Below are 15,808 nucleotides of genomic sequence, written 5' to 3'. Positions count from 1 at the left end.
GAACGCAGACTACACTGAGACTGGTAATTAGGTAAACCTCTGCCCAATTAGGCCTTCTCCATGGGAACCTAATTAGCATTAGTTTCTTCCCCTTTGCTCTTTTTCCTTTAATGGAGGTTCTACCAGGCATCTGCCCCTCCTTGCCCTCAGAGTCTTCATCTTGGATCCTATTACAGAGGCTACCCATTTTCCACCCACAAAAACCACATTTGGTGGGTGTGGCTCCGTCCCATAATTCTGTCTCTGCCTGAGGTCATCACACCAAGGGCAGCCTGTTGAGCTGTTCTCCCTCCATTATACCTTCTTTGTTGTTGGTGGTGGGGGGGTCATTCTTGCCCCTCTGGCTCCTGGGCCTCTGTTTCCATCTACTATTCTTGCCACTCTACATTTCTTGCAATATTGATCTGTGGACTGGCCCACCGGATCCAAGATGGCTGCTTTAACCACATTATAGTCTCTTGCATGCTCATCACCGAGAGCTGTATATGCTGCCTGTGCTTCCTCAGTTAAATAGGTTGCTAGCCAGAAGGCCCACATTGTTCTGGCTCCCACTGCCACCCTTTCAAAAGTAACCAAATGCATCAGGGTAGTCTGCCTGTTCCATCTTACAGAGTCCTATCCCTTGTGCCTAGTTTCTCTTTTCCATTGTAGGACTCAGCAATTTAAACTTTGCAGGAATTGTTGCTGAACCTGGATTTGCTCCCATATAAATTCCTGCTGGCTTTTTTGCTGCTCTGCCTGCCAGGCAAGCAAGGACTATTTCTTTGTGTGGTGTGATTGTTGGAAGCCCTTCAGTGTCTTCTACAGCTTCCTTTGCTGCTCCACCAGCCATTGCGGTGTTCCCACCATCACCAAGACTGCCAAAACTCGACACCGGCTTCTCTGTCAGGTTTCCAAACCACACAGATACAGGCACAATCCCAGACAAGCCTCCAGATCGTGAAAAAGCAGCATGGTGCACCCCTACCTCTTCCACGAACACACTATCCTGAGATCTTCTTCCTTGTAAACACCACTGTGTTGTTTATTTAGAGTTTTAATCCCTCCACAAATACATAGCATTGTCTCCACACTTACACACTGTATCTCAATTTCCTGATCCAGTCTCCAAAAGGGGAGGTAGGTAGGTAAGGTGTTTCTGCTCAGGGGATTCCCCTGCATTTGCCAAGCTTTCCTAGCCTTCTGTTCCTCTCTTTCTCTTTTCCCCCTGAGCACTCCTTCCTGTGCTCTTTTATACAACTTCCCTGTCAGAGGGGCTAATTGGTTTATTGACTATTCCCAATCTTGCCTGGTAATCTGGTGCACCTCTTCTAATTATGACTTCTCCAGGAGAACCTAATTAGTACCAATGGTGACCAGAGTGCTGGCTCAGTGCTTACCCTCAGCACTTTGTTACATAACATTACAAATTATAATGTATTTACCATTACTACAATATTAATACCTAGTTTTGAATATGTATGCGTAGGTGAATGAGAATTTTACTGCAGTTATTTGAACAAATCACATTTGCTGGACTATTTGTATGTAAGAAAACTATTATATTATTAATAGTTATTTTTTCCCTGTCATTTCACTAAAACAATAAGACTAATCCCAATAAGAGCCTGATCCAAAGTCCATTGAAGTGAATAGTAACATTTCCATTAGGAAGATTTTGGATTAGGTTGTTGGAAGTTAATCTAGTGTCAGGAGCCCAACTTCTGCATTAATTTACAGTAATGTAATCTAAAAGGAGTCCCTAAATATACACCTGGAGCTGATACAAAATCCACTGTTATAGTTCAGTTATAGTATGACTGCAACACAGATATTACAAACTTAAAAATATAATAAATACTACAGTACTCTTTGTTTCACTACTCAGGAATGAAATAAAGGTGCTTATGATGGCAATGTGCTTAGCTTTCAGATCCTACATATTAAACGTAGCTTGTTCTTGAGTAATACTCAAGTGAATTCCGAACATTCTTTAAAATTTATTTGCACTGAGAGATCAAATATTTAAGCAGATTTTCAAAACTGACTTGGCTTGGTGATTTCTATCTGTGTTTAGGAGCGCTCAGTGCTCTGAAGTATTAGTCTTCCAATAAAGTGCTTTGAAGTACATAGGTGGTGTTATTTGTATGTGTGCAACATGTGCAACGGTAGATTCATTCTACCACTGGTTACTAGGAGAATTTGCAGTGAACTGGACTCTCAAGTGGAAAATCTTTAAAATTAAAGAGATTTCTTTCCCCTAGAAGATAAAGCTTCTTTGTAAGTAGATACATAAAATGACTCACGAAAGAATGTAGTAACACTAGCATGGGACAGATAAGCATTAAACAAATCTTTACCAAAGTACCTTAGTCCCAAGCAGCTTGCAATGAGCCCAACCTTACGGAAGGTACAGAAATAGTTAATTAGGGGCTCAGGAACGTAAAGTGGAGGCAAGGGAAATCTAGAGAAGACATCCTGAGGGGAAGAGGTAGAAGAACTAGAAGTGCTTTTCCAGCCTAATCCCATGGTCAAGATGCAAGAAAGAACTGGGACAATGAAGGTCTACACAGTTTAAAAGAGACTTTGTATCTTAAGGACAGTTTACTTTTCCCCCAACTAAAACAAACTGTCTTTGCTTTTTTCATCTATCTTTTTAAAATTTTTTGGACCAGACTGACAAAAGCCCCTTTTTTTGTCAAAAAAAAGCTCGTTGTACATTGGCCAGGGTGAAGAAATGTTGTGCACAGAAGTTGTGCGTGCCATAAAATGGCAGAATACAATATTTGGCATCTTTTCTTCTCGTTCTCCCAGTCTTATTGTCTGTTGGGCTGGCTTGAGTCACATTTGTATACAGCTGTTTTCACATGGATACACAACAGTGTTTAATTGTAAGTTGGGTATGGGGATAATGAGTGATGAAGGATTGATTATATGGGATTGGAGTCTAAACTGTTCATTTCTAGATTTCCAGAACTGGGTTTTATTTTAAAGAGTTTAGAATTATTCAAAGAAAGGTTAATATCTTGGGGTGCTAGCAGGAATCCATAGGAACACTCTTTCAACCTTCACTCCCTTTTAACAATTTTTTGTTTTGTTTTCAAGTATCATATCGCATTTCACAAAGGAAGGAACAATACAATATCATGTACAGCCAGACATGGTAGAGCTGAATCAAAGCTAGTAGAGTTTCTGGTCTATCCTTGTAACTTTGCAAGATTTGCTCCAACAGCATGTTCTCCAGTGCTCTGTTCACTCCTCTTTTAAAAGCAATCGGGCCTTAACCTCTTTATATTGTTAAAGCATAAACAAAATGAAATACTAATTCTGAGTTCAATGGTGTGGTTAAGTACTCACTGGGGACTAGGTAAAGACCAGCAAGGTTATTTTCCCTTTCAACTTAACTCATGTTTGAAGTGTAGCTGCAGTAATCTTGTTATTGGAAAATAGGCTACAGTATTATTTCAAAATCAGACACCAAGAGCCATATTCTGCCATCACTCAACACACAAATCCCACATTGTCCTCTATCAAAGTTCTGCATGTGGAACAATGGCAGGCTTTGACCCTTAACCTTTAATTTTATTTAATACAAGATGATGACAAATTCTGCTTTAGATGCATATGCAGCTCACATTGAAGAACATGAGACATGAATACGCATCTGATCGAGAATTTTGCTCTTAGCATTTACTTTTGCTTTTTACCTTTTTAAGCTTGTAACATATTGTGATTCTTTTTTTCCTATTGTTTTCCTTTGTTTCCTTAAGCTGTCCAGTAGCATTTTGGATATATATAACAGTGACCAAGGATTGTCACCTGCTAATATGGGTCTTACAAATGCTTCCTGCCCATCTACTCTACCACTAAAAAGGGAAATCACAGGTAATATAGCTCTGGGATTTTGGCATGTAATAATTTAAGAGGCAGTGATGTTTGTTTTAAAAATTCAGTGAACCTTACCAATAAAATATTTGTGAAATACATAGTATTTTTTGCTTAAGAATTTGCAAAGTGTATGTTCTTTCCTTTAAGGAGTTGAGCAAAGAGCAAGAGAAATGTTTACACTGGTCCTCTACTTTAGCAACTCAGAAACAATGTGTACTCTGTCGTCTTTATGAACATCATGCTTCTAATAAACCTAATTATTTTAGGAAACATAGAGGATTCTTCCACATTTTGGCTCCTAATCAATAGCATAAATAAATTATCGCCCATTAAATTTGTTCCAGGATTGAACAAATGGCTCTTTTAAAAGCTTACAATACGTCTATTCAAGGAGAATCTATATCAATGGATTAACAACTTTAAAAGTTACATTCAGTTAATCCAAAGAATGCTAACAACCATGTACGGTTTATTAGTGTCACTCAAAAGAAACAGTGAGTTTGTTCAATATGAATACCTTAGAAATCTGATTAACTATTGCATTATGGGATATACAAATCCAGATTCACATTAGTTTATTGTAAAGGTTGGGGGGCAGGGATTCCTTCCACTGTAAAGTACAGCAAATTGGAGAAAAAAGTACTAAATGTAATGTTCTTTTTTACCACTTCTAATTTTTTTAATTAAAATGCATGTTCAATAAAGTCTTAAGAAACCTGTCAGGTGCACTGGAAAATGCAATACTGGTCAAAGGCACAGTCTTCTTTAGTAATGTGGGAATTGATAAAAATTCTAAAGTTGTTGTCTAAAAACTTTGCCTTAATGAAAAGGGGACACTGTAACAGGGAGAAAGTAGTAGAACTGTGACCCAAGGACTGTTTTAATAAATGTTACTTTCTGTCAGAAGCAGATACACGAGCAATGGCAAAGGAGAGGCAAAAAAAGGACAACCACAACCTCAGTGAGTATATGTTCTACTTCTATATCATTATATGTTGTGTACAGAGAGAACAGAAATGGAGTGCGCCAGCTATCTGCTGTTGTCCAAGACTAACAGAAAGGATCTGTTTCTGAGGAGGAGACAAAAAAGAACTCCATAAATACATTGCTTTCTTCCCAGAGATGATAAAATAATACTGTGCGCACTTATATAACATTTTTAACCTTTGACATACTTTACATATTTTCATGAATTAATTCTTACAGCATATACTTATAAATAACTTAGAATAAATTATATTTTTGTAGTGACAAATAAATAGCAAGAGATAGTCCCGGCCTCAAAGAAACTACAGTCCAAACAAAGACGGGCAAAGGGTAGGAGGGGACACAGAGATAAAGTGACTTGCCCAAGGTCACACAGTGAGCTAGTGGCAAAGCTGGAATGGAAACAAGGTCTACCGACTCCCAATATGATACACTGTCCACTAAACCATACTGTCTCCCTTACTTCTGTGAATTACATATGTATTATTATCCCCATTTTATAGATTCATAGATTCATAGATAGTAAGGTCAGAAGGGACCATTCTGATCATCTAGTCCGACCTCCTGCACAGCGCAGGCCACAGAATCTCACCCACCCACTCCTATGAAAAACCTCACCCATGTCTGAGCTATTGAAGTCCTTAAATCATGGTTCAAAGACTTCAAGGAGCAGAGAAGCCTCCCTCAAGTCAACCATGCCCCATGCTACAGAGGAAGGCGAAAAACCTCCAGGGCCTCTCCAATCTGCCCTGGAGGAAAATTCCTTCCCGACCCCAAATATGGCAATCAGCTAAACCCTGAGCATATGGGCAAGATTCACCAGCCAGATACCCAGGAAAGAATTTTCTATAGTAACTGAGATCCCATCCATCTAATATCCCATCTCAGGGGATTTGGCCTATTTACCTTGAATATTTAAAGATCAATTAATTACCAAAATCCCATTATCCCATCATACCATCTCCTCCATAAACTTATCGAGTAGAATCTTAAAGCCAGATAGATCTTTTGCCCCCACTGCTTCCCTTGGAAGGCTATTCCAAAACTTCACTCCTCTGATGGTTAAAAACCTTCGTCTGATTTCAAGTCTAAACTTCCTGGTGGCCAGTTTATACCCATTTGTTCTTGTGTCCACATTGGTGCTGAGCTTAAATAATTCCTCTCCCTCTCCTGTATTTATCCCTCTGATATATTTATAGAGAGCAATCATATCTCCCCTCAACCTTCTTTTAGTTAGGCTAAACAAGCCAAGCTCCTTAAGTCTCCTTTCATAAGACAAGTTTTCCATTCCTTGGATCATCCTAGTAGCCCTTCTCTGTACCTGCTCCAGTTTGAATTCATCCTTTTTAAACATGGGAGACCAGAACTGCACACAGTATTCTAGGTGAGGTCTCACCAGTGCCTTGTATAACGGTACTAAAACCTCCTTATCCCTACTGGAAATGCCTCTCCTGATGCATCCCAAAACCGCATTAGCTTTTTTCACAGCCATATCACATTGGCAGCTCATAGTCATCCTATGATCAACCAATACTCCAAGGTCCTTCTCCTCTTCCGTTACTTCTAATTGATGCGTCCCCAACTTATAGCTAAAATTCTTGTTATTAATCCCTAAATGCATAACCTTACACTTCTCACTATTAAATTTCATCCTATTACTATTACTCCAGTTTACAAGGTCATCCAGATCCTCCTGTATAATATCCCGATCCTTCTCCGAATTGGCAATACCTCCCAGCTTTGTATCATCTGCAAACTTTATTAGCACACTCCCACTTTTTGTGCCAAGGTCAGTAATAAAAAGATTAAATAAGATTGGTCCCAAAACCGATCCTTGAGGAACTCCACTGGTAACCTCCCTCCAACCTGACAGTTCGCCTTTCAGTAGGACCCGTTGCAGTCTCCCCTTTAACCAATTCCTTATCCACCTTTTGATGTTCATATTGATCCCCATCTTCTCCAATTTAACTAATAATTCCCCATGTGGCACGGTATCAAATGCCTTACTGAAATCTAGGTAAATTAGATCCACTGCATTTCCTTTATCTAAAAAATCTGTTACTTTTTCAAAAAAGGAGATTAGGTTGGTTTGGCACGATCTACCTTTTGTAAAACCATGTTGTATTTTGTCCCATTTACCATTAACTTCAATGTCCTTAACTAATTTCTCCTTCAAAATTTTCTCCAGGACCTTGCATACTACAGATGTCAAACTAACTGGCCTGTAGTTACCCGGATCACTTTTTTTTCCTTTCTTAAAAATAGGAACTATATTAGCAATTCTCCAATCATTCGGTACTATTCCTGAGTTTACAGATTCATTAAAAATTCTTGCTAATGGGCTTGCAATTTCAGGTGCCAATTCCTTTAATATTCTTGGATGAAGATTATCTGGGCCCCCCGATTTAGTCCCATTAAGCTGTTTCAGTTTCGCTTCTACCTCTGATATGGTAATATCTACCTCTATATCCTCCTTCCCATTTGTCATGCTACCATTATCCCCAAGATCCTCTTTAGCCTTATTAAAGACTGAGGCAAAGTATTTGTTTAGATATTGGGCCATGCCTAGATTATCTTTAACCTCCACTCCATCCTCAGTGTTAAGCGGCCCCACTTCTTCCTTTTTAGTTTTCTTCTTATTTATATGGCTATAGAACCTTTTACTATTGGTTTTAATTCCCTTTGCAAGGTCCAACTCTACTCGATTTTTAGCCTGTCTCACTTGATCCCTACATGTTCTGATCTCAATTAGGTAGCTTTCCTTGCTGATCCCTCCCATCTTCCATTCCCTGTATGCTTTCTGCTTCTTCTTAATCACCTCTCTAAGATGCTTGCTCATCCAGCTTGGTCTACAACTCCTTCCTATGAATTTTTTCCCCTTTCTTGGGATACAGGCTTCCGATAGCTTCTGCAGTTTTGATTTAAAGTAATCCCAGCCCTCCTCTACCTTTAGATCCATAAGTTCTTCAGTCCAATCCACTTCCCTAACTAATTTCCTTAATTTTTGAAAGTCAGCCCTTTTGAAATCAAAAACCCTAGTTGCAGATTTATTTTTGTTAATCCTTCCATTTAGTTTGAACTGAATTAGCTCATGATCACTTGAGCCAAGATTGTCCCCTACAACCATTTCTTCTATGAGGTCCTCGCTACTCACCAAAATTAAATCTAAAATGGCATCCCCTCTAGTCGGTTCAGCAACTACTTGATGAAGGAATCCATCAGCTATCGCATCTAGGAAAATCTGAGCCCTATTATTATTACTAGCACTGGTCCTCCAGTCTATATCTGGGAAGTTAAAGTCTCCCATGATCATGCAGTTTCCATTAGTATTTACTTTATTAAAGACATTAAAAAGGGCTTTATCCATATCCAAATTAGATCCCGGAGGTCTATAGCACACCCCAAGCACTATCGTAGGAGAGGCTTTACTAGTTTTCTTCCCCAATGTAATTTTTGCCCAGACAGACTCTGTCTTATCCATTGCATCGCTTCTTATTTCTTTACATTCTACCTCATCATTGATATACAATGCTACTCCACCCCCTTTACCTTTGTTTCTGTCTTTCCTAAAGAGCACATACCCTTCAATACCTGTAGTCCAGTCATGACTACTATTCCACCATGTTTCTGTTATCCCTATAATATCTGGTTTCACTTCCTGCACCAGTAGCTCTAGTTCCTCCATTTTGTTACCTAGACTCCTCGCATTGATGTACAAACATCTTAATTTTTGCTGTTTGGCCTCGCTCACATTTTGTACCCTATTAGGCACAGTCATTCTACATCCAGTATAACCTATTAGACTAGTATCCACACCGCCCTCACTCCTTATATACATTCTCCTACCCACGGCTGTATCCATTCTTACTTCATCTTCTTCCCTCTCAATGCTAAAATCTGGCGTGGAGATTTTCTGGACATCTCCCATCCATCTCCCCCCAATTCCTAGTTTAAAGCTCTCTTTATCAGTTGTGCCAGCCTCGATCCTAGAAGTCTATTTCCTTCCCTACTCAGATGAAGTCCATCTCGAGAGAACTGACCTCTGTCCGTGAATGCCTCCCAGTGGCCATACATCCCAAAGCCCTCCTTATAGCACCACTGCCTAAGCCATCTGTTGACAGTCATAATCTTGTCAGACCTTTGTTGCCCTTCTCTAGGAACAGGAAGGATACCGCTAAAGATCACCTGAGCCTCAATTTCCTTAAGCGTCTTCCCCAGCCTAGCATAGTCTCCCTTAATACTTTCCAGCGAGAATCTAGCCGTATCATTTGTTCCCACATGAAGGATAATTAGGGGATTCTTTCCCGCTCCCTTTAGGATCCTTTTCAACCTCAGGTCTACATCCCGTATCTTAGCACCCGGAAGACAGCACACCCTTCTATTCTCAGGATCAGCTCTAGTTACAGGCCTGTCTATTCTTCTCAATAAAGAGTCCCCGATCACATAGACCTGCCTCTTCCTGGTGACAGTGCTATTCTCCAGTCTCTCCCCTGTTCCCTCTGGCTGCAAGTTCTTTCCATTCCTATTTTCCCTTACAATCTTCTTCAACCCATCCTGTATTCTGCGGAAAAGGACCTAGGGGTGACAGTGGACGAGAGGCTGGATGTGAGTCGGCAGTGTGCCCTTGTTGCCAAGAAGGCCAATGGCATTTTGGGATGTATAAGTAGGGGCATAGCGAGCAGATCGAGGGACGTGATCGTTCCCCTCTATTCGACACTGGTGAGGCCTCATCTGGAGTACTGTGTCCAGTTTTGGGCCCCACACTACAAGAAGGATGTGGATAAATTGGAAAGAGTACAGCGAAGGGCAACAAAAATGATTAGGGGTCTAGAGCACATGACTTATGAGGAGAGGCTGAGGGAGCTGGGATTGTTTAGTCTGCAGAAGAGAAGAATGAGGGGGGATTTGATAGCTGCTTTCAACTACCTGAAAGGGGGTTTCAAAGAGGATGGCTCTAGACTGTTCTCAATGGTAGCAGATGACAGAATGAGGAGTAATGGTCTCAAGTTGCAATGGGGGAGGTTTAGATTGGATATTAGGAAAAACTTTTTCACTAAGAGGGTGGTGAAACACTGGAATGCGTTACCTAGGGAGGTGGTAGAATCTCCTTCCTTAGAGGTTTTTAAGGTCAGGCTTGACAAAGCCCTGGCTAGGATGATTTAAGTGGGACTTGGTCCTGCTTTGAGCAGGGGGTTGGACTAGATGACCTTCTGGGGTCCCTTCCAACCCTGATATTCTATGATTCTATGATTCTATGATTCCTCCTGGGGCTCATATTTGGTGTAGTCTCCCTTGACTCTTCCCCTTTTTCTATAGGACTACCCTCTCTTCTCTTCTTCCTTACCCTTCCACCTTCAACAAGTACCTGCTGAGCCCCTTCTTCATTTTCCAACTCTGCAAACCTGTTCCTAAGCTCTATTTCTCCTTCACTAGCCCGTCTTTTTCTCTGCCTGGTTCTTTGAGTCACATGTTTCCACTGACCACTTTCCTCATCCAGTCTCTCCTCAAAATTCCCCAGCCCTGGTTCCATCCGTGAGTCTGAGCTTTTCCCTTCCCATTTTACAGAATAGAAAACTGAGACCCAACTATTCAATGACTTCCTAATTCTGTGGTCAGAATCAGACTAGCATTAGATCTCAGGAGTTCTTATCTTTCCATCTGCTCAGATAACATTTGACGTATGTTAAGCAGGATACTTCCTGGCGTACTGGGAGTGTAGTATCATCCACCCACCCATGCTACTCTTCACTTGCTGTAGAGTACTTTTTGCTCACGTAGCCTCCCCCCTCCAGAAGGTATCCTTGTTTCCACCCAGATGTTTGTGGATGGGGCCTTTTGGGTTACAAACACACCCTGAAAATCTTACTGATGGTGGCTGTGGCATCCTTTTTGAAGCCCTGCAGCAGCCACTGCCTGTTTCAGATGATTGGCCAGAAATGAAGAGTTCCTTCTGAAGGAGGAAAAGACACAGGTAGGAAACTCCAGGTGTTGCTGAGTTGTTTGGATTAATGAGAGGGAGGAAAGAGAGTAGCAAGCATACATTTGGGGTGCCAAATCTTGTCTTTGCTTAGGTTGCTCCCTCTGACTGCTAGACCATAATCACCACACGCAAATTAGTTAATTAGGCATCTCAGTGGGGGAGAAGAGTGCATTTAATTGTACACAATATTGGAGGCTGGGTTGAAGCCTAGCTATCTGTCATGACTACAATATTCAGCCATGGGGCATGTTTCACATGTGTGTACACTTTAGCGCTCAGACTCTCTCTGGAGGCTAACCCGACTATCTGTTTGCTTGTACATATTAAGGCATTAAATATAAAGGTTTTGCTGGTGTGATTTAAAAAATAACCCTTTAAGGTAAGCTCGTTTATGAGGATCGTATTTTTTAGAGATGGTCTGAAGAGGATTTGAACTACACTAGCATTCAGATACCAGGCATAATTAAAGTTCACATTTTGTAGTTCTGGTCAAAATTAATACAAGAACTTCTGAAGAGGAACTGGAAAAATAGGCCACATAAATTTCTGGAACGAAAATCATGGAGATAGGTTTGGATCTAAGAAATCAACTTTAACCTATATGAAACTTTAAGAGTTTCGACTGGTTCCTATAGCTTTTAACTTTGTTTATTTTAAAAATAACCATTGAAGCCTGTTACGTGTTTCGTGCTACACCAGATCAACAGTCACATCTTAGCCAGTGCCATAATGGAAGGTATAGTGGTTGATAACTAAACAAAACACTGAATAAAGCTATCTCAAAAATAAATTCTGTGTGTTCAGTTTGGCACCAAATGTTCTGTTTCCTTGTCCTTATAATATGGACACGCTGATGATATAACTGTTTTTTCCTAGGAATGCACACTTCCATTGGCAACACAGAGAAGGGAGAATATGTCCTTTCATGGGTGAAATTATTAATTAGTCGACTATACATCCTATTTTGTCTGTCTTCTTATTGTTTCAAAAGAATTAATACGATGAGGGAGTGTAAGTTGCCTGATGCTTTGACCCACATACTTGGCTTAAGTGGCCAGATGCATTTTCATCTCTTAGAAGGTGGCATGCATCCCCAGAACCATACCATTGGCTTGTCTACACAGTGGGCTAAGGTGCTTTATGGGGGAGTGTTTTCTAAAGCTCACTAAGGTATTGCTCATTAATTGGCCCACCTAGACCGTGCTACTGCACTTTAATGTAGTGCTATTTGAAACAATAGTACATTAAAGTGCACTAGGGTAACTTTAGTACTCACCACTACGGTGTCCATGGACCAATGAATGTGCAACACAGTGCGCTTTAGAAATCATACCCCCATAGATTACATTAGCCCATTGGGTAGACACACCCTCATTGTGATCTTATTAGCAATATGAGCCCAATTCATTCCTAGGATTGTAGGCCCACAGTGGAGGCAAGCGCACCAGCTAGCGTGAAGACCAGAGATGGCCATTGCAGGCAGAAGAATGGATGTGGAGAGGGGACAATCACAGGCACCTAGTACATTTGGTATTGGGGCTTCTATGGAACCCCAGCCATAGTAAATGGTGGCAACCTTAACACCATCTGCCCTGAACTAATGGCCCTGCAGGGAGAGCTGCCCCTGTAGGTGGAGGGATATGAATTTGCTCCCTCCTGGACCACCGCGGTAAGTCAATTACATTAAAAATCAAAGCAAACCTACATTACTGAGACCCTGAGGCAAGTAGGCAAAGGGATGTTGAGCTATACAGGTTTTGAATTTGACCCGGTAATTTATTATTTCTAAGCTAACTTCAGGATTAATTCTATCATTGTAAATCAGAATGTATTGCACTGGTCCTTATATTGGTCTGCCTGTTTTTAACTAATTAAAATATTTCATTAGGCCTTTTCCAAAGAATGTTTCATAATGACAATAGTAAATTGTTCTTTTTTTAACAGTTGAAAGAAGAAGAAGGTATAATATTAATTACCGAATCAAGGAGCTTGGCACCCTTATTCCAAAGTCTAATGATCCGTGAGTTCAACAGTCATTTCTATAACAATGTCTATAGTATAAATAAAGAGGGAAAGGAGCAATAAGATAACCATGAAAACGGTTAATGGGATACAGAGACTTTCGCTTCTAGTTCAAATCCAGCCCAGCTGGTCAGCAAAAATCATTAACCTCTGATGGCTGTAATGAAAAGAGTTGGTGGTCTTATCATTGCATTTCCTCAGAGAGAAGTCTCCACACCACAAAAACCACCATTACATCTGGGAATAATTGCTATGCCTGTTCGGAGTCTCACCAGAGAGGCCACGGGTAGAATGATAATGGAGAATGAACTACCTTCTCATCCCTAGAGATGGTCCCTTTAATGGGATGAAGCAGCATGTGCACTGCTGCTACCTGTTCTTTAGATAAACAGAATACTTCAATCTCTGAGGCTGTTGATTTGGCACCTTTCATAAAAACTACATTCACTGAAAAAAGAAGCTGAAAGGCAAGGGAAATTCAGGTACTTTGAATTGATACAAAAATGGCTATAATTTTTATACCAATGTATAAATAAATGTGCGATAACTCAAATTTTATGCTGCTAAACCCTACTGCATTCTCTTAATGTTTATATTTTCATCATCCTTTTTAATTTATTGTAAGAAAATAGTTTGTGTTGTCAACAATTCTGTTTAACAGATAGTATCTAAAGATTAGCTTTTGGAAAGTCTTTGCAATCAGCGTGCCCTATTAAAAGAGTTGGCTTTAACTCTTTTAACATAGAAAACAGAGAGTCAATGACCTTCAATTTGCCGGCTTTCTCTGGTGCTAGCAAACTTTCAAAGCTCTGCAGTAAACAAAATGGGAGCGGGGGAAGACACACCATAGTAAAGCCTATTGCAGGATGAGCAAGAACAATTCAGTAAGTTATTTAAAGCCTAGACTTTTAGCTTTGGATTGTTCATGTCACTCAGTGAAGCCTAAAGAGTATGCACCAGTATGATTGTAACTTGGATATAATTACAGGTTTCAGAGTAGCAACCGTATAGTCTGTATTTGAGCATAAGCTTTCATGAACTACAGCTCACTTCATCGGATGCATTCAGTGGAAAATACAGTGGGGAGATTTATATACACAGAGAACATGAAACAATGGGTGTTACCATACACCTTACATACATACCATACACCTTACATACACCTTACCTGATCACTCTCGTTACAGTGTGTATGGTAACACCCATTGTTTCACGTTCTCTGTGTATATAAATCTCCCCACTGTATTTTCCACTGAATGCATCCGATGAAGTGAGCTGTAGCTCACGAAAGCTTATGCTCAAATAAATTTGTTAGTCTCTAAAGTGCCACAAGTACTCCTTTTCTTTTTGGATATAATTGGTTATACAAATATTGTGGGTTTCATTTGTTCGTCAGTGGCTGCTTTGTGATGCTCAGAATAAAATTTTCTGTTGACACTTCAGCCTTTTTTCCTCAGGGCTAAGAAGTTTTTTTTATTAAATTAAGGATTTTTATAATAATATAAAGCTGTGTGAGACTTACATAAGTATAAGCGTGGCATGACAAGCCACTCTGAGCAAAATCGCCAGTGAGAAAGTTAACACAGTCAGAGCCCTTTCTAGGGAATGACATTTTCAAAAGCTCAGCTTGTTCTCTGGCATCAACCCAAAATGGGTAAAATGGGCATGTTGTTGTTGTTGTTACTAATATAATGATGAGTGTACCAATTGAGTTAAAGTAAGACTACCCTAAGCCCCCAAATAAGATTTTGTTCACATCAGATGTCCTGTAGAGAGATATTGGTAACATTGGTTTTAATGTTAGTGTTTTTTCGGACAGTACTTTAGACCATTTAAGTAAAGAATTGTGAGGAAAGATTACTCTGAGAAACAGTGGATGGCACTGTTGGTTTGCAGCTATGAAGTGCTAATGGAAGCAAGTCTTGAACTGTGATTAGAAATGGGCGAGAGCTGCAAATTCCAGATATGAATCAACATTTTCACTCAGATATGTAGGGGTGTTTGGGTTGAATATTTCGGTTTGGATTCAGGTCTTGTTTTGATATTTCATACATTATAGTGATCTCCTGTTAAAACACATAAACTGGCCTTAAATCTGTTTTCGTTCTTCCACAAGCACATGATGGATTTAAACTCATGTCAATCAGTGAAGCCTAAAGAGTATGCACCAGTATGCAGAGTATGCAACATTTTGGTGATGTTGCCTTACAGTTTTTTGGGAAAAAATAATGAACATGTCACATTTTTGTTTCTTTCAGTACTTGACTGGTTAGATGATGTGACAGTCACAAAGTGACCAATGAATTTGGGTGCCTCCATTTTTAAGTTCCCAAGTTGAGGCACTTTGAAGGGGCCTGATATTCATGTGCTCAGTACTTTCTGAAAATCAGGTCCCTTTAAAGTGTCTCAACTTAGTTGAGCATCCCAAAATTGAGGCACCCAAGATCACTTTTGAAAATGTAGCAAATATAATAGATTATGTATATAAATATAGCCCATAATCTAACTTTACTAATGTCTGTCAGGTTAAAATGCTTCAAAGAATTAATGTCTATGATCTTCCCTTTATTTATAATCATAAATGCGCTTGTACCTGGGGCCCATCACATCTATCAATTACTTCTTCCTGGCACGGTACATTGCCAACTCCCTACACCCTCTATTGAGGCTCTTGTTCTGCTACCATCCACCTTCCTCTTCTCCCAGTCAGCCTTCTTTCTTTAAAACACCCTGCCTTATACTATCACTCTGTAACTTGCTTCAAATTCAATATTGTCACCATATTTATTGATTTTAAAAGATGTTTCTGACACTGGAAACTTGGTTGCAAGGGGAAAAGCTTGGATGGTAGTTGGACTAATAACCGTGGAGCAAATCATCCTTAGCATTGGAAGAACAATGCTACTACAACTGAGGCAGAGTGATTAGCATGCCTATCCTGGATGGCTTCCT

General features: G+C 40.0%; 1 protein-coding gene across 5 annotated transcripts in view; it reads left to right on the top strand.

The window, feature by feature from the left end:
- The window catches only part of TFEC (transcription factor EC), a 209,602-nt gene that overhangs the window by 175,662 nt on the left and 18,132 nt on the right, over positions 1-15,808 (top strand). For 3 of the 5 annotated variants that reach the window (XM_043495354.1, XM_043495364.1, XM_043495373.1), the window contains 3 exons: positions 3,750-3,864; positions 4,772-4,828; positions 12,779-12,854. In XM_043495354.1, the coding sequence (XP_043351289.1) occupies positions 3,750-3,864; positions 4,772-4,828; positions 12,779-12,854 (248 nt within the window). The remainder of the gene's footprint in view (positions 1-3,749; positions 3,865-4,771; positions 4,829-12,778; positions 12,855-15,808) is intronic. The other 2 variants (XM_043495357.1, XM_043495369.1) reach the window with 1 other exon arrangement.

The sequence above is a fragment of the Dermochelys coriacea genome, chromosome 1, assembly GCF_009764565.3.
Source record: "Dermochelys coriacea isolate rDerCor1 chromosome 1, rDerCor1.pri.v4, whole genome shotgun sequence".
Classification (NCBI taxonomy): Eukaryota; Metazoa; Chordata; order Testudines; family Dermochelyidae; genus Dermochelys; species Dermochelys coriacea.
This window is presented reverse-complemented; position numbering and strand designations above follow the sequence as displayed.